The 26,100-nt window shown below is 40.0% G+C and overlaps 1 protein-coding gene across 3 annotated transcripts in view; it reads left to right on the top strand.

Moving 5' to 3' along the window:
• The window catches only part of DIAPH2 (diaphanous related formin 2), an 843,900-nt gene that overhangs the window by 665,027 nt on the left and 152,773 nt on the right, over positions 1–26,100 (top strand). For all 3 annotated transcript variants that reach the window (XM_033107889.1, XM_033107880.1, XM_033107870.1), the window contains one exon: positions 23,659–23,754. In XM_033107889.1, the coding sequence (XP_032963780.1) occupies positions 23,659–23,754 (96 nt within the window). The remainder of the gene's footprint in view (positions 1–23,658; positions 23,755–26,100) is intronic.

Genomic DNA, 26,100 nt, shown 5'->3' with positions numbered 1-26,100 from the left:
GTCTTCTAAGTCGCTGATTCGATCCTCTGCTTCATCTAGCCTGCTGGTAATTCCTTCAAGTGAGTTCTTAATTTCGGTAATTGTGTTCTTTAGTTCCAACTGGTTTTTCGTTATGATTTCTACATCCTTCTTTATGTTTTCTCTAAGCTCGTTTGTTATGATTTCTACATCCTTCTTTATGTCTTCTCTAAGCTCCTTAAACATTCTTATCACCAGTGTTCTGAACTCTGTCTCTGAGAGGTTGGTTACGTCTGCTTCATTTGGTTCCAGTTGTGGAAACTTCTTCTGTTCTTTTATTTGGGACGTGTATCTTTGTTTCCCCATTCTGGCTGACTGTGTTTATTTTGATATATTAGGTAGATCCCCTAGAGTTCTTAGTTCTTGCTAGGTTATCTTGTGTAGTATGTGTCCTTTATATTTGACTCGCACCACGTCGTCCTCCTCTGCGTGTGCTCCAAAGGTGAGTCTTGTGTTGTGTACACTGTCCCGTTCAAGAAGATCTTTAATTGCTTCCCGCTAATGAGCAGGTGGGGTCAACTCCTGGGCTGACCTGCCGTGAGACTTGGCTCTGCCCCCCGCAGGGCACTCTGCTGCGTGAGGGTTGACCACCCCAATGTGGTTTGGCCTCTATGGGCTCCAGAGCCTGCCGAGAACCCCCTCTAGGTATGTGACCTGCAGGTCAACCCCGGCTGCTCTCCGATTTGGTCTGGAGTTGGCCCCCAGATATGCCGAGTCCCGTGCCACCCAAGCTGGGCCCCGGCAGGGAAGTCCCAGAACAAGGCAAATCACCAAGCACAGCAGCAACGACAACAGCAAAGAAGAAAAAAAAAAAAAAAACAAAAAAACAGCCGATAACCCCCGCTGGACACAGGCAAAGATATCAAAGATACAAGATAAAGCAAAACAAAACCAAGCAAAGCAAAACAAAGCAAAACAAAAAGCAGCGACCGTCTCGGCCTGAGCCCATCAAGCAATGACCAGGTTGTCCTCTGCTGTACCAAAGAGCCCCCTGCTTATTGCGCAGGCAGAGCCGGTCACCTGGTGCTCAGAGAGACTTTGGGACTGCAGACTTAAAAGCGTGGGCCTGAGGGGTCTGGATGATAGTCTCCACAAAGTCAGTGCAGCTTCTGCCCTTGTCCGCACGTATGCACACCGAGAGGAGCACCACCAGTCCTTTGTCCAGAGCTCGTGAGTCCTAGGGCACTCCTTCAGTGTGTGTGTATGGGTGCGGGCGGGAGATTTCTGATCTGCTGACCGTGCCTCACAAGCTGGGCCCCGGCAGGGCAGTTTCAGAACAAAGCAAATCACCAAGCACAACAACAACAACAACAAAGAAAAATATCAAATACGTTCACATGCAAAAACCACCTGATAACCCCACTCGACAGAGGCAAAGATATCAAAGATATAAAGACAAAGCAAAACAAGACAAAACAAAGCAATACAAAAAGCAGCGACAGTCTCGGCCTAAGCCCACCAAGCAATGTCCAGGTTGTTCTCTGCTGTACCAAGGAGCCCCCTGCTTATTGCGCAGGCAGAGCCGGTCACCTGGTGCCCAGAGAGACTTTGGGACTGCAGACTTAAAAGCGTGGGCCTGAGGGGTCTGGATGATAGTTTTTACAATATCAGTGCAGTTTCTGCCCTTGCCTGCACAAATGCACACTGAGAGTGGCACCACCAGATATGTGACCAAAACTCTTGAGTCTTAAGGCACCTCTTCAGTGTGTGTGTGTGAGTGCGGGCAGGAGATTTCTGATCTGCTGAAAGCCCAGAGCTGCGCCTGCCTCACTGCTGATCTCCGGGTGTGTCTCGGCCGCTGCACCCACCCCACCCTAGGCAAGCCAGGAAGGGTGGGGGCTGGAGATGGAGGGGTCTTCACTCTCCCAGCCCAGCCGTGTGTCGCCCTCTTCCCGCAGGCCAGAAAAGGTGGTGGCTGGGGGTGGAGGCGTCTCTTCTCTCCTAGCGCAGCCAAAATCACGCACACTGCCCAGTCTGCCTGGGTCAGGGCTGCCCGTCAGGCTTCCCAAAGCGTGAGCTTTTGATACCACTTCTCGGTTCAGGGGCCGGTTTAAGTCTCTGGAAGGGCGGGGTAAGATTGGAAGAGCGGGGCGGGGGAGGGGCCTAGGTATGGAGACTGCGCCCCCCGTCCGCCGCAGGGCGCGCCGCCTTCCCGGCGGGAGAAATCAGCCGCGGGACGCAGGGAAAGGGCCTACCCCCGGTCTCTGCGCTCTCCGCTCTGCCTGGGATCCCGCGCCTGCCCGGCTCCGTGGTTTTCGGTCCTCGCCCCCGCCAGCTGAGGCTCCGCTGGGGGCTGGGCTCTCCCGCCGCTGCCGGCCGGGCGCTCCCACGCCGTTTCTCCTCCTCCTCTCCTTGCTCCGTCCAGTTAGCTTACCCCAAGAATTTCTTAGCTTCAAGCAATCCACGAATCTCTCCACTATATTGTGTGGTGAGCGAAAATTTCCTCGATGGGTTATAGTTCCCGTTTGCAACAAGATCTGGAGGAGAACTCAGAAAGTGCGCCCTGCTGCCGCCATTCCTATGACGTCACTCGCAATATGTTTCTTTAACAAGCTCTCTGGGGGATTATAATGCACACTGAAGTTAAAGAACCCCAGAGTCCAGTGACTGTACCCATCTTGTCATTGTACAAGTGGGACAACTGAAACACTGACAGCAGTGGTTCGAGGATACACAGCCAGTCTAGTGCAGAATACTAGAGCCGGAGTAGTACCTTCCTCAGCACACAGCTCTTTCTACTATACTACTTCCCATTGCTAGTGCTTAGACTAGCTTTTAGTTATTTAAATTTGGTCCTGACAGATTATTGTACATGTGAAAGTGAGTGGCTTATCCCCCAAGCTTTGCATTCCTATAAGTTTTGAACCTACTGCTAGTGGCAGGATCAGTCAGAATCGAGTAGTTTTCAGCGACAAGGTGGGAGAATATCCTTGGCACTGGAGCTTTACAGGGAACTCAGTAGACTTTGTGTCGCCCAGGCTGGCTGTGACAGATGGATATTGCCATGTTTTTCAAACCATTACATTGGTGCAAAAGTCATTGCGGTTTAAAAGGTTAAAAATATTTGCAAAAACCGCAATGACTTTTGCAGCAACCTACTGCACCATAACACAGTGAACTCAAGCAACTGATTTACTAAGGGACGATCATTTGCATTGTGTGTGTATATGTTCATGTGTGTGTTTGTGTGTGTGTATGTATTTAGTTTGTAAAACGAGTTGTCAAATTTCTTAAGTAGCACTGTCCCTAGTATGTTAAAATAGAATTCCTTGGTTGTGGGGAGGAGGTAGATAATTAATTAAATAAGTGTTTAGGACCACATCTAATGAAGAGCAATTTCTCCTTGTATTAGTTATTAATTATTAGTATACTTGTTCTATAATTATCCTTATTTGTACGTACTTTAAGGCATTTTGTTCACTCTGGATGGATGTTCTTATGTAGACTTCAAATAGCAAATAAACATGTCTGAGTTTCCATTTGTTTTAGTTTGACATCTTTGCCCTGCATACCCTCGTGGATCAGAACTTAGAGGAAAGACAATCCAAAGCTATTTCAATTTTTTCAGCTTTCAATTTTATTTTCAACAGCCAAACATTTCTTTTCAATGATAATTGGAGCACTGAGAAAATTATCTTACTAAATCACGCTTGAGTGGATTGAAAAAGTTAGTGCGGCCTCTAAAGGAAGTAACTTAACCACTGGGAAATTCTTCTTTGATATGATTTTATGAATGTTAAAAGAAAATAGCATTAAGAAATTGTCAAGAGTAGTAACTATTACATCATTTTGAAGACGTAATCTTTTTTGAATATTAATAAGAAACTTCTGAGAAATGGACAAAGATACTTGATTATGGTACAGAGGGGTTTTATTTTTCCTGCATTGGCTACATAATTTGTAGGACTCACCGTAAAATGAAAATGTGGGCCTCTTGTTCAAAGATGATTAATTTCAAGATGGCAGCATTAAACCAAGAGCAGTAAACCAAGTACAGGGCACTTCTGAGCACCGGGCCCTCCCTGTGTGACCTCACAGGACGCACGCCCAGGAAGTCCCTGTGTTTTGACTTAGTGATGCAGTTAATGAAAGAAGCAAAATGCACACCCCTTTGATCATGGAACAAAATGTACGTTTTAACTTGAATAAAAGTGAGAATCTTTTAACAAGAATCCACTTCTAAAAAAAAAAAATCTCTTCCTGCAAGTGATCTCTTTTATTTATTTCGAAATGTCTGTCTTTTCCCATCAATTCCAGCATGATCTCTGTAGCAAATAAAAAAAGGTAGCTTGTCCCTTGAGAACTTCTGTCAAGAAACAATCTTCTTCAGTCCTCTTCTGATATATTAAGAAATAGTTCTCATCTTTCTTAAAGTAGGTTTGAACATTTTTCTCTGATGAATACTTTACATACTCTGGGCAAACAGCTTCAAATTTCTCACACATTTTGCTGAAGAGATTCCTATTTGTCTTTTTTAATCCCCAGTGGCTTAAGGTATCATATCTACAGATAGTTTACATCACATTCTATGTAAGTAATGTAGTAGGGCTTATAGTATTTCATTCTGCAGCATTGTCTTTGGGTCTGTTTGCAGTTATGCTGAGTTCACTTAGAGTAATAGCAATCCTTTGAAATTTGTTTTCTGTGATTTGGTTTTAATAAAACATTAGGAGGCTCTCTAGATTATCCAGGCCAGTTCCCCGCCTCAAGGTATACCTGTGTGTAGCTCTGTAAGGCAATGGTTAGACAGTATATTTCTACATGTCCCAGGAGAAGAAAGTGTGATAGCACCAATAATCCTTGTATAGTGAGGGATGTCTAGGGAAATACCAACTGCACTTGTATTCCTCACAAGTCCCATTGTTCTTGACTGCAATCATTATTCTTTTTTAAAAAATGAAATTGTTTAGGGTGTCTTATTTCTTTCCTTTAGGCAAAGCGTTTTATTTCCAAACCTAACCTTAATTGCATTCTTGATGAGAAAATACAAAGCAGATTTTTCTAACCAGTGTATTCCACCATATAAAACTCTTGAAAACTGTCATCACAATTTGTCCATTTGTTGGTCCTTTCCGATATGTAGACATATTTTGGTTAATCGTTATTATTGCACGTTTCTCTCTTTTAATGAAAAACTATTGAATTATTCAGTTTTTCTTAAAAGTTCAATGGTTTTATATTTCAGATGCTTTTTAGCATTCAATATATTCACAGCATGCTCAGTTTCCCTCACTGGTCCACTGGCTCTACTATTTATTAGAATAATTTTATTTACCCTATGTTTGTGTCATATTGGAAATGTTAGGAGAAAAATATTGAATTTTGAATGTGAAGCGTTCTTTCTTCTTTTATAAAAAGGAAAAATGCATTCTCTGACATTAATAAAAGTCATGCTGGTGTTCTCTTTCAAGAAACTCACTAAAATGACAAAGAACATGAAAAATGTAATTAGACGTTTGGTTGAACTGAGTTGGTTGGTTTGTTTTTCTATCTGATAAATTCTAATACACAGAAATAAAATTACAATTAATAAGAAAGTGCAAACGTGGCAGATATATTGATATTCTAAGTAATATTGAAGCAATTGTCATTATTTCATGTGCTTACAATAGAAAAAGTACATTTGACTTTTTTGCAAATATTGCTGAATTTTTCTCTGAAAAATACTATAATGAGTGAATGTATTTATTCAGTTCTCAGTGAGGTACTGGCTGTATCAAGGTTTTGGAAAAACAAACATGTATTTTCTATCTCTAAGTATATTAACTAATCTATAAAGGCTTGACGTTCATTATTGCTTGCTGAGGGAAAAAATGAGTTCTAGAGATTGTGTTTTGCTCAGTACTGCATAACTTACTTTCACAAGTCCTACTTAAGCTTTGATTTCTAAATCTCTCCCCAGTGAAATCATCCCTCAAAGATGTTTCATTAAAATGACAAGATAAGCTGCCTTGCATTCCGATGCTGGAATGGGGGCAAGAGACAGAGTTCTGGAAGATCTTGAAAAAGCATTCCTAAGCTTTAGGGAAAGAAGCATAAATTATTGACCTCAGTGAAAAACTGGCAACATCTCCATCATGAAGATAATAGCAAAAAGGACGCGTCAACTATGTGCCGCGTACTGGCTTGTCTTAATCTTGTATGGATGACTCATACAGAGTTAGAACATGGAGGTTGGAGTTACAGAATATAGGGACTGTTAGAAGGACTGTGCCTTTCAAGTTAGGCATTTTAGAAAATATTTAAAAATGTATATTTTCATTGATGTATCCTCCGCATTGTGTAGTCTTCCACTTTTTTATTTTTTTAAAGATTTTATTGGGGAAGGGGAACAGGACTTTATTGGGGAACAGTGTGTACTTCCAGGCCTTTTTTCCAAGTCAAGTTGTTGTTCTTTCAGTCTTAGTTGTGGAGGGCACGGCTCAGCTCCAGGTCCCTTTGCCCTAGTTGCAGGGGGCGCAGCCCACCATCCGTCGTGGGAGTCGAACCGGCAACCTTGTGGTTGAGAGGATGCGCTCCAATCAACTGAGCCATCCGGGAGCTCAGCGGCAGCTCAGCTCAAGGTGCCGTGTTCAATTTTAGTTGCAGGGGGCGGAGCCCACCATCCCTTGAGGGACTCTAGGAGTTCAACCGACAACCTTGTGGTTGAGAGCCCACTGGCCCATGTGGGAATCGAACCGGCAGCCTTTGGAGTTAGGAGCATGGAACTCTAACCGCCTGAGCCACCGGGCTGGCCCCTCGTCTTCCACTTTTTTTTACCCCTCTTCTGTTTTTCTTAATTGAGGTGACACTGGTTTATACATTATGTAATTTGCAAATGTATGACATTATAATTAGATATTGGTATATATAAAGAACCCTTCTTCTATTTTGAAAAATTTCTCAGAGAGTTATTTAGCAATAGTTCATCTGGCTTAATTATGTCCCTGAATATTAATTTGAAGCATATGACATTTTGCTATTTGGCCACTTTTTTGGCCTATAGAAATGATAACTTCGTGTGGTTCAATCTAAGAAAAAATATATATTTCCCAAGGCAGAAAGGTAATAATACCTTACTATTACTTAGCCACTTTCTGTCGTGTATGAAACTCAGACTATGGCTTAGCTGATCATTTCCTGGCTAAGTTTGACATTTAAGAAAATCTTCTAGCAGATTGTTGGTATTAAAAAAGAGATTGCAAATAGCAAAACCTGCTCCCTGTTCATGCAGGGCCATCCTGGGAAGCAGGCCTTAGTGAAGTCACCTAATCGGTAGCCTGGTCTCCTGTGGGTACAGCTCTTCTGTTAGCAGGTATTTCTTCAGAGAAGATGCAGTGTGGTTGGTTAATGTATCATTTTCTTCATTTTTGTTCCAAATGAATATGCTCTGGTCATTCTAATGAGATTTAGAGACCCTGTCATATTCATATCTTGGAGAGCCCTGGATGTTGACCCATTTTCCTGAGCTACCCATGTCCAAATCACCTCTTAAATGAAGATGATTAATCCATCCAGCACATGACTCCTACAGGTTTAATTCTGAGGTGGAAGTGACATCTTCTGCAGTTTACTACCTGCAGGGTGCACCTTAAAATAACTTCCTCTAGACTGGACAGAAAGATTTCAGCAATGGAGAGATTCTGTAAATATACTTTTCCTTCTTCGTCAAAGACAGTGCTGCCGTAATGTGAGTGCTTAGTTAGTAAAACAAATAGAATGGTAATTTTAAAGCTTCCCGAGGTAGATAATTGCTTTAAGAAATCGTAGTGTATTGCTTTCTTCCTTTTCCTGAAACAGAAAATCATAGTCCTGTTGAACACCCAGGATTCCATAGGTCTTGAGATCATAGGTAGTGTATTCCTTCTAAAGGCTGAGGATAAATTTCCCTTATAGTAAAAATCACGAGCTGCCACAGAAGTGGAATGAAAAATTGTCCTGACCATTTCTTTCTGGATTGCAATTTCCCTCTGTTGATATAGGCTATAAATAGGAAATAAACAGTCCAATGAAATCAGATAGTATGCAAAGATTTCACTGATGACTTTAGGTGAGCATATCATAAAAAGAACAAAATATTGCCTGGTCCTAAATCTTTGCCAAGAAGTGTTTAGTAATCTCCTCACTCTCCATCCACCCTTTTGGCAGATAACACTTTTTAACCTCATTTTTAAAGTGTAACAAATATTTGATTTTGAATAAATTTTTTTACTAATCTAAAAGAGGAAAAAATAATTGAGAATATTAAAAATTATTGCTGTTCAGTGGACAAGAAAATAAACACAGTATTTATTATCCTTTAATAAAATCAGCAGTTCCTCTTTTTTATAACGTATTTATCTAAGGCAATTTATCAGTATATGGACTGTACAAAAATAACTTGCTTTTCTAAATGGTAGCTCCTTGGCTCCTGAAAACACTTGAGCTATGCCCAAAGTATAACATAAAAAGTAGGCTGTTCTATTCAATTATTATTCTAAGAGCCAAACATCTATAGTATTTTCTTCTCTCTGTTCTTCAGATATTTTACATATGAAACAAGTAGAGATTTTTACAGAGTATTTCATTTTTACTCCGTTTGACCAGCAAGGCTCTTTATTAACCAAAAATTATCTTAATTTTCAAATTAGACTATGTGGAGAAAAAAATATACAATTTACCTATTTGTAGCAATGTAACCTTGAGATGAAGCCTTAACAGCTAGTTCTCTGTTTTGCACAGTGCTATCCACTGAGTGATTGCCCAGTCGTTATGTGTTGGTAGTTTGAAGGAGTAAATTAAAAACTAAATGAGGAATGTGCTGAAGGTATGATTGAAGCAGTACTGATAACTGTGTCTAGTCCTGCCTGCTTTCCTCTCTGGAGCCTACTGTCTGGAGAAGAGAGTGGTTGAAACAAATTTGAAATTGTAAATCTTTTCTACTTAATCCCAAGCAAGAAATGAAGTGCCTATTTACAAGTCTGTCTCTGACCACAGCTATATCCATTTCAGTATATACAGCAATATTTACAAACCGTAGTTACACAGCAGTAGCCTAGGTAGCGGCGTCGTTACTTCATCAAATAACGTATGACATAAACCATGGAAGTTTTTTAATTTAAAAAGGAAATGCAGAGATCAAGTAGACACATCCACGTAAAATAAGCACTTATGAAATTTAAGCTCCTAGGAATGACAACCTTTAAATGCCAATATTTTCTCTGGTTTTACCAGCTTTTAGCAGGTTATTTAAACGTAATTATCATTCATGACTTTATTTTAAAATAACCACATAATGTTCAGAAATTGACATAATTATATCTCTGTGGTATTGGTGCCTAATTTTGTAATTCTATACCATTTTCTACTAACTGATCGACTCTCGTGTAATTCAGTCTCATCCATATTATTTATTCAGTAATCTGTAATTATAGACTTCCTCTAATGAAGCACCCTATGCTTTATTGCCCTGTGTTCTTGGGAGCTTTGTGGGTTTCAGTTTTAGACAAATTGAACTTGGAAGACCTGTTTTATCCCAGATGAGCATTATAGAGTAATGAAGAGGTTAATCACTGTTGCCTTGATTGTTTAAAACACCAAAAGGCAGTACCACCTAATATACAATTATCATATTACTTTTAATATGTCTTCTTTTCCAATTTAAAGGTTGGATTCAATTAAATGGTAGTAGCCGTATGTTAAATTTACTATGAACATCTGCCTTAGGCATTTATTTATTTATTTACTTACTTAGAAATTATTTTTTTTCTGTCGGAGACCAACTTCCTTTTATTCAATGAAATATATAATTAAGGTCTATCTAAATTTTAATTGTTTAATAGAGCAGAATATTGTTTACACATATTTATATAAATTGTCCAAATGACCTGAATTTAGGTCATTCATGTTGCCAAAACATTCACTGTGCAAATTTGACCCCTTGACTAGATCTGATGAGCTAAAATATATGCATGTAATAATCTTTCCAAAAGCCATAGCCATTTAAACTTGAGAGTATAAAGTATCTGACTTGTTTTGTTGTTGTTGCTTTTTTTATTTTAGAATTTACATTAATCTTTTATTTCTTATATTAGGCACATTAGGGAACATGTAATAGGTGTGACTACTCGGGATGTGTACAATATGCTAAAGAGAAGTAGCCTGGCTGGTGTGATTAGAGGAGCCAAAGAAAAATCTGGAAACAATCAATGCTTTGTCTTTTGGATCGGACCTGCTGAGCGTTGAATGTTGGGAAAGGGATAATGTGATTAAAGTTATAGTTTAGTAATGTGGGAGACTAGAAACAGAGAATTCAACAAGTTAATTCATATAGTTGTGATCCAAGTTAATGGATGAGTGACAGAATGGGGTGGAAACTCTGGTTCTGTGAAAGATTGCCTGTGAAGACGTGGTACAGCTTAGTCACTGTTTGAATTTGGAGGTCAGGAAAACACACCAGAGATCGTGCGAAGGTTCCAAGCCTTGGGGATAATGAGAAATGAGGAAATTGGGACAGGAAGTCATTAGGGATGTGATTGGGTTTCAAAACTTGTGGGTGATTAAATCAGTCCTAGGCACATTGAGTCTGAGATGATGTGAAATTTTGTAAATAACATTATTTGGCAGTAGCTGATGATTTGGGCCTGACATGGGAATAAGAGTTAATAGCCGGGATGCGAATCAAGGCATGTCCATCTTGGAAGGGAACTGGAAAGCAGCCTCGAAACTGAGATCGTCACTTCCTAGAGTCCAAGAAAGAAAGGCCATAGCTGTTCAGTGACACTTTGGTCTACTTTCTAAATAATCTTTCAGCAACTTGTTTCAATTCCATCAGGAGACAGCAATGAAATTGCTAGGAGGACAAATCCATTCTAGTTGATAGGAGAAAGAATCCAGCCATGCTCAAAGTCAGACTGGCTCTCCTGGAGCAGATTATTGAACTCTTAAGGAATTGTTAAGGGATTTAGATGAAAGCTTAAAGGTAAATCTTTCCATATCCTATTTTAAAACATCAATGTAAATTATACTATTGGGATATGATAATGTATATCAAAAGTACATACCTTCAGCTCCTTTTCTGAGGCAAGTGGCACTAGGCAGCCTCTTAAACACTGCTGACCATGCTTTGTTCCCTGCTACCGTGTTTCCCCGAAAATAAGACCTAGCCGGACAATCAGCTCTGATGCATCTTTTGGAGCAAAAATTAATATAAGACCAGGTGTTATTTTACTATAGTATAAGACCCAGTCTTACTATTACATTATATCATATTATATTATATTATATTATATTATATTATATTATATTATATTATATTATATTATATTATGTTATGTTATATTATATAATGGTCTTATAGTCTATTATATAAGATCTGGTGTTATATCATATATCATATCATATCATATCATATCATATAAGACCCGGTCTTATATTATGGTAAAATAAGACCGGGTCTCCCCCCTCCCATTTATTTATTTATTTATTTTTATTAGTTTCAGGTGCACAAAACAAAGTAATACTTAGACGTTTATCATTTATATCCCTCACACTGTGTGAACCCCCTCCCCCCATCCACTACCCCTCTGACATCGCACACAGCCATTACATTTCCACTGTCTCTACTCCTAATGCTATACTCCGCTTCTTGTAAGTATGTACATATATATATATATATATATATACACACACATATGCATACAGACTTGTAGTTGACATTCATTATTGTTCAGCTTCAGCTTCAGGTGTACAGTGCAGTGATCAGGCATCTACATCGTCCCTGAGGTGGTCTCCCTAATGAGACAAGTATCCATCAGATACCCTACAAAATCTTTACAACATTATTGATTGCATTCCCCAAATTCACTTTCCTAACCCCATGGCGATCTTGTGGCTACTGACAGTGCTTTCTAATCCCCTCACCTTCCCCCTGATCCCCACCCGCCCCATCTAACAACCCTCAGTTTTTCCTCTATGTCTCTGAAGCTGTTTCTGATTAGTTCATTCATTTCTTCTTTTCTTTAGATTCCACATATAAGTGAGATCATATGGTATTTGTCTTTCTCTGACTTATTTCACTTAACATAATGTTCTCTAGGTCCATCCATATTGTTGCAAATGGTAAAATTTCATTCTTCTTTATGGCTGCCTAATACTCCATTGTATAAATGTACCACAGTTTCTTAATCCAGTCGTCTACCGATGGGCATTTCAGTTGTTTCCATGTCTTAGCTATTGTGTATAGTGCTGCAATAAACATAGGGGTGCAGAAATTTTTTTGAATTAGAGTTTTGGATTTCTCCAGGCAGATACCTAGGAGTGGAATTGCTGGATCATAAGGTAGTTCCATTTTCAGATTTCTGAGATACCTCCATACTGTTTTCCATAGTGGCTGCACCAATCTGCAATCCCACCAACAGTGCACAAGGGTTCCCTTTTCTCCACATCCACGCCAGCACTTGTTGTTTGTTGATTTATTGATGATAGCCATTTTGACTGGGGTGAGGTGGTATCTCGTTGTGGTTTTTATTTGCATTTCTCTGATGGTTAGTGAGGTTCAGCATTTTTTCATATGTCTGTTTGCGATCTGTATGTCCTTTTTAGAAAAATGTCTCTTCATGTCCTCTGCCCATTTTTTAATTGGGTTATTTGTTTTTTTGGAGTTGAGTTGAGTGAGTTTTTTATAAATTTGGGATAGTAACCCCTTCTCGGATATATCATTGGCAAATATCTTCTCCCATTCAGTATGATCCCTTCTTGTTTTATTGATGGTTTCCTTTGCTGTGGAAAAACTTTTTAGTTTGATGTAATCCCACATGTTTATTTTTTCTCTTACTTCCCTTGCCCAAGGGGATATATCAGTAAAAATCTTATTCCGGGTAATAAGGCCAATCTTATATTAATTTTTGCTCCAAGAGACGCCTTAGAGCTGATTGTCTGGCTAGGTCTTATTTTCGGGGAAACAGAATAGCTTCCCCTGCTTTCATATTGGGCCAGAGATTGATTCTTGACTCAAGGACAGCCATCTCTAGTCTGGTCTGTTCTGTCAGAGATAGCCTGTTGTAAACACTCCTCCCAGAGGCTCTTCTATACTGGTTGATTCAGTTTCATTCTTTCTCTTGGGTAGTTTGGGCTCAAAGACACAAAGAGGGATAATTAGTTTGCAAATGGCAGAAGAGAAAATAAAAACATACTAAGAGTAGGCGTACTTGGGTAGAGTGCATGGGTAGGTGAGAATGGACATGAAGGTACTAAAGTAATAACATCGATGGATGACCAGGGCTGTCATTGTAGCTGGAGGGTTAGAGTCATGGTCGTACCTTGAATGATGCTTCAGTTCTTTGTGGGGCCTGATCACATAGCTACCGAAGCCTGTTTCCTACTCTTTACTTCTGCATACATCCACACACTAAACCCCCGTCTTTGTTTCTTGCAAACCATTTAGCGTGTTTCTCAAGAGGGTTGTAACAGTAGCCAGTTAACAGACATTCCCTCTGTTCCTTTTCCTTCCTGCATACCCCAACCCCCTGGGAGCTCTGATAGCTTCATAAGAGAGGAGGGGGAGTGAGGGAGGGATCAGATTATGCCACTCGTTCTCCTCTGTAGGTACCTGGGTCCAAAAGACTAACCAGCAGTGGCAGAAGAAAACACCTTTAAGCAAAGATAAGATTAATATTTAAGCTACGACCAGAAAATTATGCCATCTTACCAAGGTGTCATTAAGGGACACGAAAGGGAGATTTGACATTGCATGTCTAGGAGCAATGGTGAAGAAAGCAAAAACAATTTTATGTTTATACCTTTCCTGACTTGAGACTGCTCGATAAATGAGTTAGTCATACCTGCCTGTTTTCAAACTGCTTTTGCTTTTTAAGAAAAGCAAAGGTGTATAATGTCATCATGTTAAAAAAAGGTACGCTACTGAATGTGAAAGGGGTAGCTGTGATAAGGACACAGACGTTTGCAGCAATGTGCCTTTCCAGGGCAGTGCAGAAAGAAGGTGGTCACACACGCACACACACACACACACACACACACACACACGACTCCTTTCCTGTGCAAAACAAGGAGTTAAATCGTCATGGCCTTTCTGCAGTTGGGCAGGACCTTAACTGGAGATTTGACCCCCTGTGGAATCTGGTAAACAAAGGGAGAACACTGTGATCAATCTGAAAGTTGAGGTAGCAACTGATGAATTGCCCACTTGTTTCTTACACTCCAAGCATCAGCAATTAAGAGTACCAGTTTTACCATTTAGAACATTTTTATACTTGCTGATGGGCTGCTGGGCTGCCACTGTTGCCATGGTGTGTGAGGCTTTGTTAAAACTGCCTGAGCACACGCTCACGAGGGCCTTTTTTTTTTTTTTTTGGTTTTGTTTTGTTTTTTTAATAAATTTTATTGGGAAATAATTGGGGAACAGCGTGTTTCTCCAGGGCCCATCAGCTCCAAGTTGTTGTCCTTCAATCTAGTAGTTGTGGAGGGCGCAGCTCAGTTCCGAGTCCAGTCGCTGTTTTCAATCTTGGTTGCAGGGGGCGCAGCCCACAATCCCATGCGGGAATTGAATGGCAACCTTACTGTCGAGAGCTCGCGCTCTAACCAACTGAGCCATCCGGCCTCCCCTCCGGCAGCTTAGCGGTGGCTCATTGTTTTCAATGTAGTTGTGGAGGGTGCAGCTCACTGGCCCATGTGGAAATCGAACCAGCAACCCTGTTGTTCAGAGCTCACGCTCTAACCAACTGAGCCATCCGTACGCCCCAGGAGGGCCGTTTTTGAAAAGCCACTCCCATACCACAGTTGGCCTTGGGCCTGTGCCAGGTACTGAGGAAGATACAGGTGTCCACTTGACTGCCTCGTGGGACTCTGGAAGCTGAAACTCTCCCTGTCCTTCTCCTCCCCACCACTAGGGTGCGTTTGTATTTCTCATGAAGATGGTTAGGTGATAGTGTATGGTACTATATTCTGATGTCGCAGTCTAGTTGAAGTCCACAGGTTCACATAGCTAGGTCTTCTGTACAGGAGCCGAATGTATTCTGTGTTAGTCCGAGACTAGTTCTCAGACAAGAAATCAAAACTTGCAAAGCCGGTCTCCCACTGGCCTTTGAAAGATCTCCCTTTTCTTTTTGCAACTGTCGTTTTGGAACTGGACTTCAGGGACTCCTCAGTGTTAATCCAGATAGAAGTGTGTGTATAATTCGTTGCTTCATTATCCTGGCTCATTCTCGGGTTTGGCCCTCTAAATGGAAGCATCTCAGTTTTCAAGTAGGCTCACACTGACTGCTCATATTCTTTCCCACCTTCCACCGGGGCAAGTCCTTAGTCCTTGTTTTATGGATAAGGTGGCTGCCAAGGTCCTTTAGCGCCTCAGAGGCCAGACGTGAGCTCTACCAGTGTCTGTACCTAGCATGATGTTGAGAGTGTGTACTCCAGAGCAGGGCTCAGCAAACTTTCTGTAAAGGGCCAGATAGGAAGTCTTTTAGGCCTCGCAGTCCAAAAGGTCTCTGTCCCAACTACTCAACTCCGCTGCTGTAGCATGAAAGCAGCCGTGGACACTACATGATGAGTTGATTATGGCTATGTCCCAGTAAAACTTACGGACTGAAATTTGAATTGGGGGAAATTTTCATGTAGTGCAAAATATTTCAATTTTTTTAGAAACCATTGAAAATGTGAAAACCATACTGAGCCTGTGTGGGCTGTGTAAAAACAAGTGGTAGGTTTCTAGTTTGCCAACCCCTGTTCTAGAGACATACTCCCTAAGTTCTAATACTAGTTCTGTCACCTCCCAGCTGTGTGACCTTGAGCAAGTTACTTCACCTAAATGTGATTCAATTTCTTTACTTGGAAAATAGGTTGGTGTGAGGATTTAATGTATATACCTTAGAACAGGGCCTGACCTATATAATAAGCTCTCAATCAATGGTAGATATTATTAATATTCCTGCCTGCGAAAACATCTTTGTTTTACCTTTTCAGACAGTAACTTAGATTTACTTTGCTGGATGGTTCTGGACTGAGTGAAATTTATTCTTCTTCCAAGTTTGTTTTTGCTTAGTTTTCCCTTCACAAGTCTTGTATGCCCTTAGTAAATGATTGATTCTGATAAGACACACAGAGTATTTCAAAGGTCTCTTTGAAATATTAATTATTTAAAATATTGAATGTGAGATATTTTACCAGCGGCATCAACAGTGGTTTTCTGGTAAGCGTTAACATTCAGCTTTATTGGGTGTTTGTTTATGTATAGAATGTGTCAGTTTCTTCTCCCAATTTTCTCGCTGATAGGTAAACTGGAAAAAAATGAATACGCATAACATTTTTTAACTACCATTTACTATCAAGCTGTCTTACCGTAGGCAAACTGCCAAAAAGGTGCCTGTGGCCAAAAATGTTCCTTCACTGAAACTCTTCCAGTAGAAATCCATTCATTTGTGTGAACAAGATCCTCTTTAAAGTGCAAATACATCAGGGAAAGCTCACTCACCAGTCCAGTTCCCCTGACCAACTTTTAGATCACACCTACCATGGAGATACTTGGGGAGAAATCACCTCATCCTTCACCACTCATCACTTCCGAGTGGAATACCCCGTTATCTTATGACCCTAATACAGTACCTGTTCCATCAGAAAATGTACCTAAAGCATTAACCTTAAATTACAATGATTAAGGAAGAGCAGTATTCACTATGAGGGTTATCAGGACCTGATGATTTACGTCACCGTAGGAAACTGTTAAGTACCTCTTCTGGCAAGGAGATAACAGAATAAATGAACTCTCTAGCCAACATTTCCCCCTATAGCTTTAACTTTAATTTGCTCTGAGATTAATTTTGCTTTTCGGTGCACAGTAGTACCCCTCAGCCTGGGGGCATAGTGTTTTCCTCTTTTGTTTTACAAAATTTCAACTGCTGCATAATGTAATTGCTACACTGCCCCTACTTCATTCTGTTGTTTCTGGTAATTTCTTCCAAGCTCCTGTGTCCTCTTTTCCCTCTTGGAAATCTTCTTTTAAACAGGAGCATCTGCTGTTATTATTTCCCTTAGAATTTTATACATTCTATTTATGCCCTTTTTTAATCTCTTTGGAATGATATCTTGATTTTCTTGAACACTTTTGATGGCTGTAAATAACTTCATAGACTTATTATCCTAGTTACCATCTGTTGGTTTTCCAAGTCACCAGTATCTCCATTCTTTACCCACTTCCAATTAAACTGCAAATTAACAAAAACCTCCCATTAGGCAGAGGCTTTCTAGATGCTTGTGGACTGCGATACCGGTTTGCTCAGGTTTTTGTCATGTTTGTTGGTACAGTGCTTTGCCAAATGGTTTGATTTCTTTCATTTCTGACTCGTTTATGGTTCACTATTACTCTTACCAATAGATATTAAGGTCCTGCGGTGCAATGTGTTATTTTCACCATATTAGGGTTGCCTTTTGCTTAGTCTATTACCTTTTATTGTTCCATGTTGAATTATAAGAGCTATTTGTCAACCTGTGCCTTCGCTTTTTTTTCTTCTAGATTCCCAGAAAAGGGATTTTGTTTCCCTCTTGTTTGATAAGTGAGCAGTCTTCTAGTTTTGTGTCATCTACAAATCCATACATCTTGCAGCATGGTCTTAATCTGGTCATAATGAATAGTGTAAAAAAAGATTGAATCTAACACTAATTTTTCTTACACTCCACTTATCACTGCCTTCCTGTGCTGTCAGCTTCCATTTACTACTACTCATGGCGTTACTCACAAAGCCTATTTTACTTTTCTGTGTAGTCTTTCACCATTAATGCCAAAATTAACCATCCTACTTTGCCCAGGGTTATAGACAGAATAATATTTGTCACTGCACGTTAAATTATGTTCTATGTATAATTGATTTCTCTCCCAAATGTCACCTTTATCACATCACTATTTTGCTGAAGCTCTACCGATGACTTTTTGGAGTCCCTTGAAGCATATTCAGATTTCTTATTTTGATATCCAAGTCTCTTTAGAACTTTGGTCTGAACTTAACCTACCCAGCTATAACTCCCGTGCCTTTCAACTCTGTTGCCCTTCTCATGGTTTATCCTGCACACCATGCAGATTGAATTTCAGGCAGCTCCTCTGATTCAAAAAGGACCACAACACTTTTTACCCCCTTTAAAGGATGTGATATGCATGGACAAAATTAATATGTGATGGTAGTAATCAGAGCAGAGGTTGCCTTTGAATAGTGGGGGCAAGAAGGAACTTATTGGGGGTGGTGAAGTTGTTCAATATCTTGGTTTCAGTGGTGGTTACATGGGTGTAGCAGCTTGTCAAAACTCACCAAACTGCACGCTTCATACCTGTGGTTTACAATATTTGTAAATGTATACACACGTGCACACATACAGAGAGCAAGCAAGAGAGCACGTGCGCATGTGCTAGGAGTTAGTTAAAAAGTATAGATTTTGGTGTCTTTAAACCAGTCAGTCTGCCTTTTTAACGTAATGTTTTCCGAGGCTTAACTGAAGCCCTAATTCTTCTATGAGTCTTCCTCAACTCTCTGAGCCCACAGAGAGCATAGTTTTCCTTTTAAAAATGATTTAACCTACATAAGTGTAATCTCACGTGGCAGGATCTTGCCCTCAGGAGGAAGGAAGCCTCGTTCTTCTTTGGGCTCACTGTACACTGATTGGTTGATGGCAACTTCTTCAACTTTGAGCAGTTCAACTTTTCTTAATTAAGAATTCTCCATTCTACCATTGCGAGTTCCAGGAGGCTATAATAGTAAATTAAAGCCATTATGCCCAGGTTGTTAGGATCTTAGGAAATGATTTTTTTCAGTATTGGCTTTAGTTTAGTTATTTCTGAAGAGTAATGAACTGGAGCTGGGTCTTAGTTAATGGGAAAATCCAAGGCATGAGCTATTTCGATTCCTAGAGAAATGAGGAGTATTCCAATGAATAAAGTTTGATAAAAAGGAAAGAGAACTCAGAGTATTTTCCCAAAATGTGAAGGGTCAGCGATTTTCCCCACTTGCATGTTAACAAGTCAGCCTCAGTGTTAGGCATGTCGGCAGAAGATACAAGTCTTCAGGGTCAGAAACAGAGAACTCCGTTATTCGTGGTGCCGCAAGCAGTGTGAGTGTCATGTTCACATTGCTTTCCCTTGCCTTCCAACTCCCACAGGGCGAGGCCAAGGTGGGTCCAGGCGGATGCTGTGCGCACCATGGGTTTGTGTCACTGCTGAGAAACCCCGGCTTTGGGAACCCAAATCTTTTGTAAGGGACTGAAAGCAAACATGGCTGACATCTGCCCTAAAAGGAGATACAATCTGTCTTGAAAGCAAACAAACCTGCTCTCTGCTCTGGAGGGGGACACTAAGTCTTTCAAGGCTGTTCACTATAAAAACATCCTTGAAAAGATAGTCCGGAACAAAGGAACAAAGGCCATTAGCGCTTGTGCTCACAAAATATGCAGAAGTGTAAGGAACCCATAGAGAACAGCCTCTAAATCAATCCATGCTCCCCATTGCAGAATAGTCTTGCACAGAGGTGTAACAGAGATCGGTTACTTAGTGCTGATTTTAATCTGTGGCATCTCCAAACGCTTCTGGGCAAATTAGGTCAACACACCGCAGGTAAATGTTGATGCTGAAAATTGAGATCAACAGGCATTCAGCATCACTGACTGACGAATACTGTTGGAAACGTGAAATTGAAGAGGCAACCCAGGCCTTTCATTTTAGCCAAAAATAAGTAGCTCACACAGAGTCCACAGGACTGCATACAGCCCGCCTCTCTCCTTGATGCTGTCTGTGATCTGATTTCAGGATGAACGATTAGAGGGTTGCCTCTGGATTATTACTTCTCATACATGTCCATATGTTACCATTTCACTGGCTAAAAAGCATTAACAGTTTTCTCCTTGATAATTCTTTCACCCAGTAAAATAGGTATTGTAAACTGTAAGAAAGCATATTTTTCTATGTAACTCAATAAAGCTATTTTCCTTTTCAATGTAAAAAACCCACTCTTTTTCCACTAAAAAACCCACACTAAATTTAAAAGACTTTTTTCCCCTGAGTTTGACCACACAGACCAAACAATTCAAAAAACAAACAAAAAACCCAGCTACTTGCTACTAATCACATCTGAGTAAGAATGAATGGTTCTGTAAACTTGGAAATTCTAAGTAAACTGTCAACCTCACACAATTCAATCACATACCAAATTCACTGAAATTGATTTAAAATGAAGGATAACTTCTTTCAAATGATCGTGTTGGCTTCCATTTTGTTTTAGGAAGACTAGATGAAACATAAATCAATTCTACGGTATATTCATAAAACCTTCATTCTTTAGGGTTAGACATTCTGGGAAAATCTCTCAGCTCTTTTGAAAGTTACCATGAAGCAAATGAAAAATGGAGGACTGAAACCTACATTTCTTTCCGTTAATACATCGGTGATATTTACAAAGACCTGGCCTTTTGAAAAAAACACTAAAAACAGAACCATTTAGAGTATGCCTTCTCAGCAGGGGCAGTATCACCCCCAAGGTGAAGAATATTGGTTCTTGGGGAGGTAAGCAGAGAAAAATACTACATATCACAATGGTTTGTAACCCTCCAAAGGGCCACAGTACATAAACAGATATATAGTATATCTGTGGTATTAAATTTTAATGGTGGGAGATTAGGCAAAAGATGTCTAAATAGGCTCCTTGGGGTAAGGGGAATGATAATGAAAAAAAGGTTCAGAAACAGTGATCTAGCATATTTTGTTCAGTGCTGTCAAACGGCAACCGCTGAATTAAACAAAGGAATTTATTTTTAATTCCTCTGTATGTCATATTTGTTTTTTGCCATCTTTTTTATCTATACACAATATAATAGCATTAAAGAATTTTAAGGAAATGGTATCCAAAATGTCATTGTTATAATTTTTTTCATTTTGCATATTATGTATGTGAAATCACGAATATATTCTTTTGTATTCTGTTTTCCTTTGTATACATATTTTCATCTTTCTACATAGTCTCTATAATGACTGTTTTTATAAGGAGACATGAAATTCAGTTGTGCTGTGGCTCTCTTTTTTGGTTGCATTTCTGTATCTCTAAAACTTTCTTCCATGTTTTCTTTGCAGTTCTGTTTCTCCTGACTTCCTGTTAAAAATTGGGATCCTCGGGAATTGCACGCTATGTACGCCCTCCCCCACTTCTCGTACACGGGCTCAGAGTAATCTCATCCATCTTCCAACAGCACTCAAATCTTTTAGCTCCAGGCCAGACTTCACTCCTGGGTTCCAGACTCACATTTCCAATTTCTTACTAAATATCTCTACTTAGATATTCCTTTAAAAAAATATATCAAAAAAAAAATTACATTTTTTCAAACCCGTTTGATCATCCCTGGTCATCTAGACTCCTCCTCTCCCCTTTGGTGTCCCCCTCCCAACCGGGTTCTGTTGACTGTATTAATACCTTCAAAATATCCATCCTCTCCATTCACTCTGCTATGCCCTTAGTTTAGTCCTTTATCTCTTAGACAATTACACTATGCTCCTAAATATTTCCCTGCTTTTCTCTCATGCCATCCCGAGTCATCCACCATAGTGCTCTTTGACAAATCTTTGAAAAGTATAAATCTGATCGAGTCACTTCCTTTGCTTATAGCTGCACTGTCCAGTACAGTAGACAGGAGCCACATGTAGCTATTGATCTTGCAGTGTCATTAATCTGAAGTGAAATGTGCCAAAATGAAAACGTTAGATTTCTAAGACTTAGTCTGATCAAACAAATGTAAAATATATAATTTTTGTATATATTGAGTTAAATATTTACTTAACACATTCAAATTAATGTCACCTATTTTTATTTATTTTTTAATATGGCTACTAGCAAATTTAAATTATTTATGTAGCTCACATTTGTGGCATGCATTACATATCTGTTGGACAATGCTGATTTCTGGGAGAATGCCCAAACTGATATCATAAAATTATGACCTTTCATCATCTGGCCACCATATACTTAGTCCATTTCATCTCTGCTCCTGTCATGCAAAGAGGGCTGGTCTTGATGTCAGATTGATCTACTTTCATACCTGGGCCCTGATTTGGGTTCATACCTGGGCTCCTCCCCATGCCAGCTGTGTGGTCTGGAGCAAGATGCTTCAAGGCTCTAAGTTTCAGTATCTCCAGTTGAAAAACAGAGATAATAACTATTTCAATGTGTTGTTGGGAGGATTAAAAGATATAACAAATGTAAAGTGCCTACTGCATAAAATTTAATTTTCCCAGATACCTTCCAGCCACACCACACTACTTTCTGTTTCTGTTTTCTTTCTATTGTAAAGAGCGGGTGATGGTTCAGATGTGTCTGCAGCCTTAATATTCCTAAAAGTGCATCATCTGCTTTCCCTCTTCATCGCTGGGGTTCTACTTTGCTTTCCGTTTTCCTGTTTTCACCAAATATTAGACCTGGGAACCTGTGTGTTTCCCTTTATTTATTTATTTTTTTTCCATTTGGTATCCTGTCCCAGAGAATTCATTTCAGAATAAATGATTATAATTATTGAAGAAATCTCAAATCAAATGAACAGCATTACCAAAAAAGATTTTGGCTTGCTCTTGCCGCATAAGGGAATACCTTATTTCTGTGATCTGATACCCCATAGTCCTAAATTTAACTTTGGAGCAGCCTCAGAAACAATTTCTCCTTCCTCCTTCCTTTTTGTTCTCTTCACCCTCCTGTCTACAAATATCCTCTACCCCAGACCCACACATTTAGCTACCACGCAAATTAACCATCTAGTCAGGGTCCTTTTCATCAATTAGGCCATTTGGGAAAAGGGGCCTCAGCTCACCGTGCTCGTTATCCACAGTGTAGTGAGAGTTTCTAGCAATTGACACCTTGAGACAAATGCTCTAACAAATCTTAAAAGTGTTTTTGATGGCCAGAGTTGTCAAAGGTGAAATGTTCTACATACGTTTCCATTAGGAATTTCCGTGAACATCTTTTGAGTACTCCACTCATGCATTCTTAACAGTTCTTTCCCATAGGAAAAGCTTAGAAACACAGCAGCATTCTAAAGTGATGACGAGACTCCGGCTAATGTTGCTCAAAATGTAAAAACGTGGCCTTTCAGATGACGTGGTCACCGTTTCCTTCTACAGTGTCAGCATTTTGAAATGGGGAAAGGATATGGATTAGGGAGGAATTGAATGCAAATGTGTTTTGCAAATAGTGTCTTTTCAGGTAATCTCAGATGATGGTTGAATGCTGAAGGTATGAATACAATCAGTATTTAACCTTGTGTAATTCCGCTTCATCAAATCACACCCTGTGCATTGATTGCGTTAAGCTGGGTCAACGGTTTCTTGCTTAGGAATATCTTGTAAGAATCTTAACAGGAAGGCAGCAGTTGCTGATCAGCTACTGTTTATTTGCATACTGAGCGTGTCATCAATAATACAAAAGACAAGGTCTTTACGTTGAAAGAAAGGTGGGATTGGCATGAATTTTGCTTAATAGTGTGTAATACGCAAAGTAGTGTGTGGTGCCAGAAACTGACAGGATCCATTATGTTAAAACAGATATATGTCTTTAATTTAGAGGTGTTATGTAAATCTGACAACAAGAGTTTTCCCCTTTATTTTCCTGTAGTTTAACTTTAATTGCTCCAAGATTAATTCCGATTTCTCCTTTCCTCCAGAGGGCGATGAGACTGGCGTGATGGATAATCTTCTAGAAGCCCTACAATCAGGTGCAGCGTTTCGAGACCGCAGAAAGAGGATTCCCAGGAATCCAGGTAAGACCCCTTCCAGCTCACGTGGTATCGTAAAATGTGAATGTTCAAAGCCAAGGACCAAGGTGGGGGCGGGGAACCTTCCCCATGAAGATTTTTTTTTGACAATTGATCTCAGTTCATGTGTGAATTCTCAGTAGGCTTCTACATCTACATGATTGGAAGTTTCAATCCTGTCTTCAGATACCTGTAGACTTTGCAAAAAAAAAAGAAAATCAGAAATAAGGACTCCCACTGTGTTTAATATTAAATATTTTTAATTGTTATTTTATGAGCATGTGGTTTGGGTGGAAGGTGTGGTTTAAAACCATAAATGTAATTAAATCATTAAAAGTAATTGGCCATAAGGATGTCCACATTAGCTATTACACTACACGTGGGGAAACTGAGATGTTTCTTTCTAGAGGCCATTTTGGCTTTGCAGTGCAGTTCATCCTCCATGTTAAGAAAGAGAGGAGAGGCAGAGATAATCCAAGGTCCCCCGAAATCCCAAAGCATCGGAGTACATGTTTGTGTGTGTTTTTTAATTAGTCACCAAGCCACACTATGAAAGTTGATCTCAGGGGAAGAAAAAACATGAAAGAAGCAAAACAACCTCCCTCACTCAAGTATAACTATAAAGTTGTCTGCCTTCTCTTTTTATACACTATGGCTGAAGTAAATAATAGCTCCTCTCAGGATAATCCAAATAGGCTGAGTTAGCCATCTCCTCAAGTAAGTTTTGATATTTTTTAGTTCACATGTTCCTTAAAGTAGAGGAAGAAATTAGGTGCATTGATCTAAACAGTTTTCTTCATGGGCTGTAAAGCTATATGGAGAAGTAAATGAAAAAAAGGAAAATTAATGGTAAATATGTAAACTCTACTTCATTTAGATGAATAAGATTCACCTTGAATAGCCTACAGTTCAAAAAACATTCTGTATTTGGGCTAGAAACTATCATAGGTCATTACAATGGAAATTTAGATTCTCAAAACCATTGTACTCCAACAAACCAGTGAAAGAAATGGAGCCCAGTACAGAGTCATCCAGGCAGCTTTTGGCAATGGTGACATTCATGGCAGAAGACAGTATACGCTATATTCATCCTTTTTATGTTTGGGTGACTCCTGGTGGGTGGTTTTACCCTGAAGGTAAGATATGGTTGAGAATAGAGAAGCATTTTGGCTGGAGTATAAGACTGCTTTGAGTGTATGAAGACACGGACAATGTGGAAGACTGGAAGAAAGAAAATTAAAATCTATATTCATATGTTCATACTCGTTTCTTAGGGTAATGCTTGCAAGGCAGAATGTTAGGAACACTACTGATCTGTAACTAGGAGGCAGCCGTCCCATCTCCCGTCAGTCTTTATCTGTCAAATGAGAATGTTCTCCCATGCCATCAGGGGCCCCCTTTCACCTCTTCAGGAAAACGGAAACCTTCACCGTCCTTTCTTGAACCATCACATCATTAATAGTCAGTGAAAAGCAAACTGAAGCAATTTTTATATCAATTCAGTTCTCGGTTGAGCAGCTGGTAAGTAAAAACTACTCAGTGCCTTCAGAGAACTGCCATCATCTTTCTAGTGTGTTTATTTTAAAAATGCTTTTGCTGAGGTCCCTGTCTGATTAGTCTCACACCTCAGACTGACTCTAGAAAGACTGCTGGGAGACAGCGAACATTCCATGGGGTTTCTGTTAGTCTGGTACTTAAGGGAATATAGTGTTGTCAACTGTGAAACACCAAGAATGTATTTAGAAACTGCATAATTTTAGGGTACTGATTCCAAGTAATCTAAATTGGGATCTCCGTTGGTTTGTAGCCGGAGTGCCTCCATGAACACATAGGGTCAAAAATATCAGTCTGTTTAGCCGTGGCAGTCATTCCAAGTGGCAGCAGCCAATGTAAATGTCCAGCGAAAAAGGGAAACTAGAAGACAGGCCCTGGCGATGGTTGGTACAGCATCTTGGCCATTAGTAGAAGAGCTGACACGTGGGAGAGGGGAAGGCAGGCTCAGAGGGGTCAAGTCTGCCCAAAACTTTCCCGTCTGTTCGCCCCGTTCTACAAGCAACAGAACCAGGGGTTTTTTTTCCCACATTTCCTCTTTGTTTCTTCCTTTCCTAGCCTACACCATCTTTTCCCGCTGGCCCCCTTTGTGTTGACTTTCTTAGGCGCCTTACTTGGTTCCTTTCTGATATCCCATTGACTTTATATCGTTACGCTTGCCCTGTTCGCCACCGGCATCCTTGCTGCTGTCCAATAATCTCCACTTCACTGTGATGAGATACAAGCAGTAAAACCAAATTATTTTCAAAAGGGGCTATTCTCTCCAAGTAAAGTCAAATAAGAGGAAATAGCCAAAAATCT

Source organism: Rhinolophus ferrumequinum, chromosome X (assembly GCF_004115265.2).
Source record: "Rhinolophus ferrumequinum isolate MPI-CBG mRhiFer1 chromosome X, mRhiFer1_v1.p, whole genome shotgun sequence".
Taxonomy (NCBI): domain Eukaryota; kingdom Metazoa; phylum Chordata; class Mammalia; order Chiroptera; family Rhinolophidae; genus Rhinolophus; species Rhinolophus ferrumequinum.
Note: the sequence above shows the minus strand (reverse complement) of the source record. Positions and strands in the feature narration are given on the sequence as shown.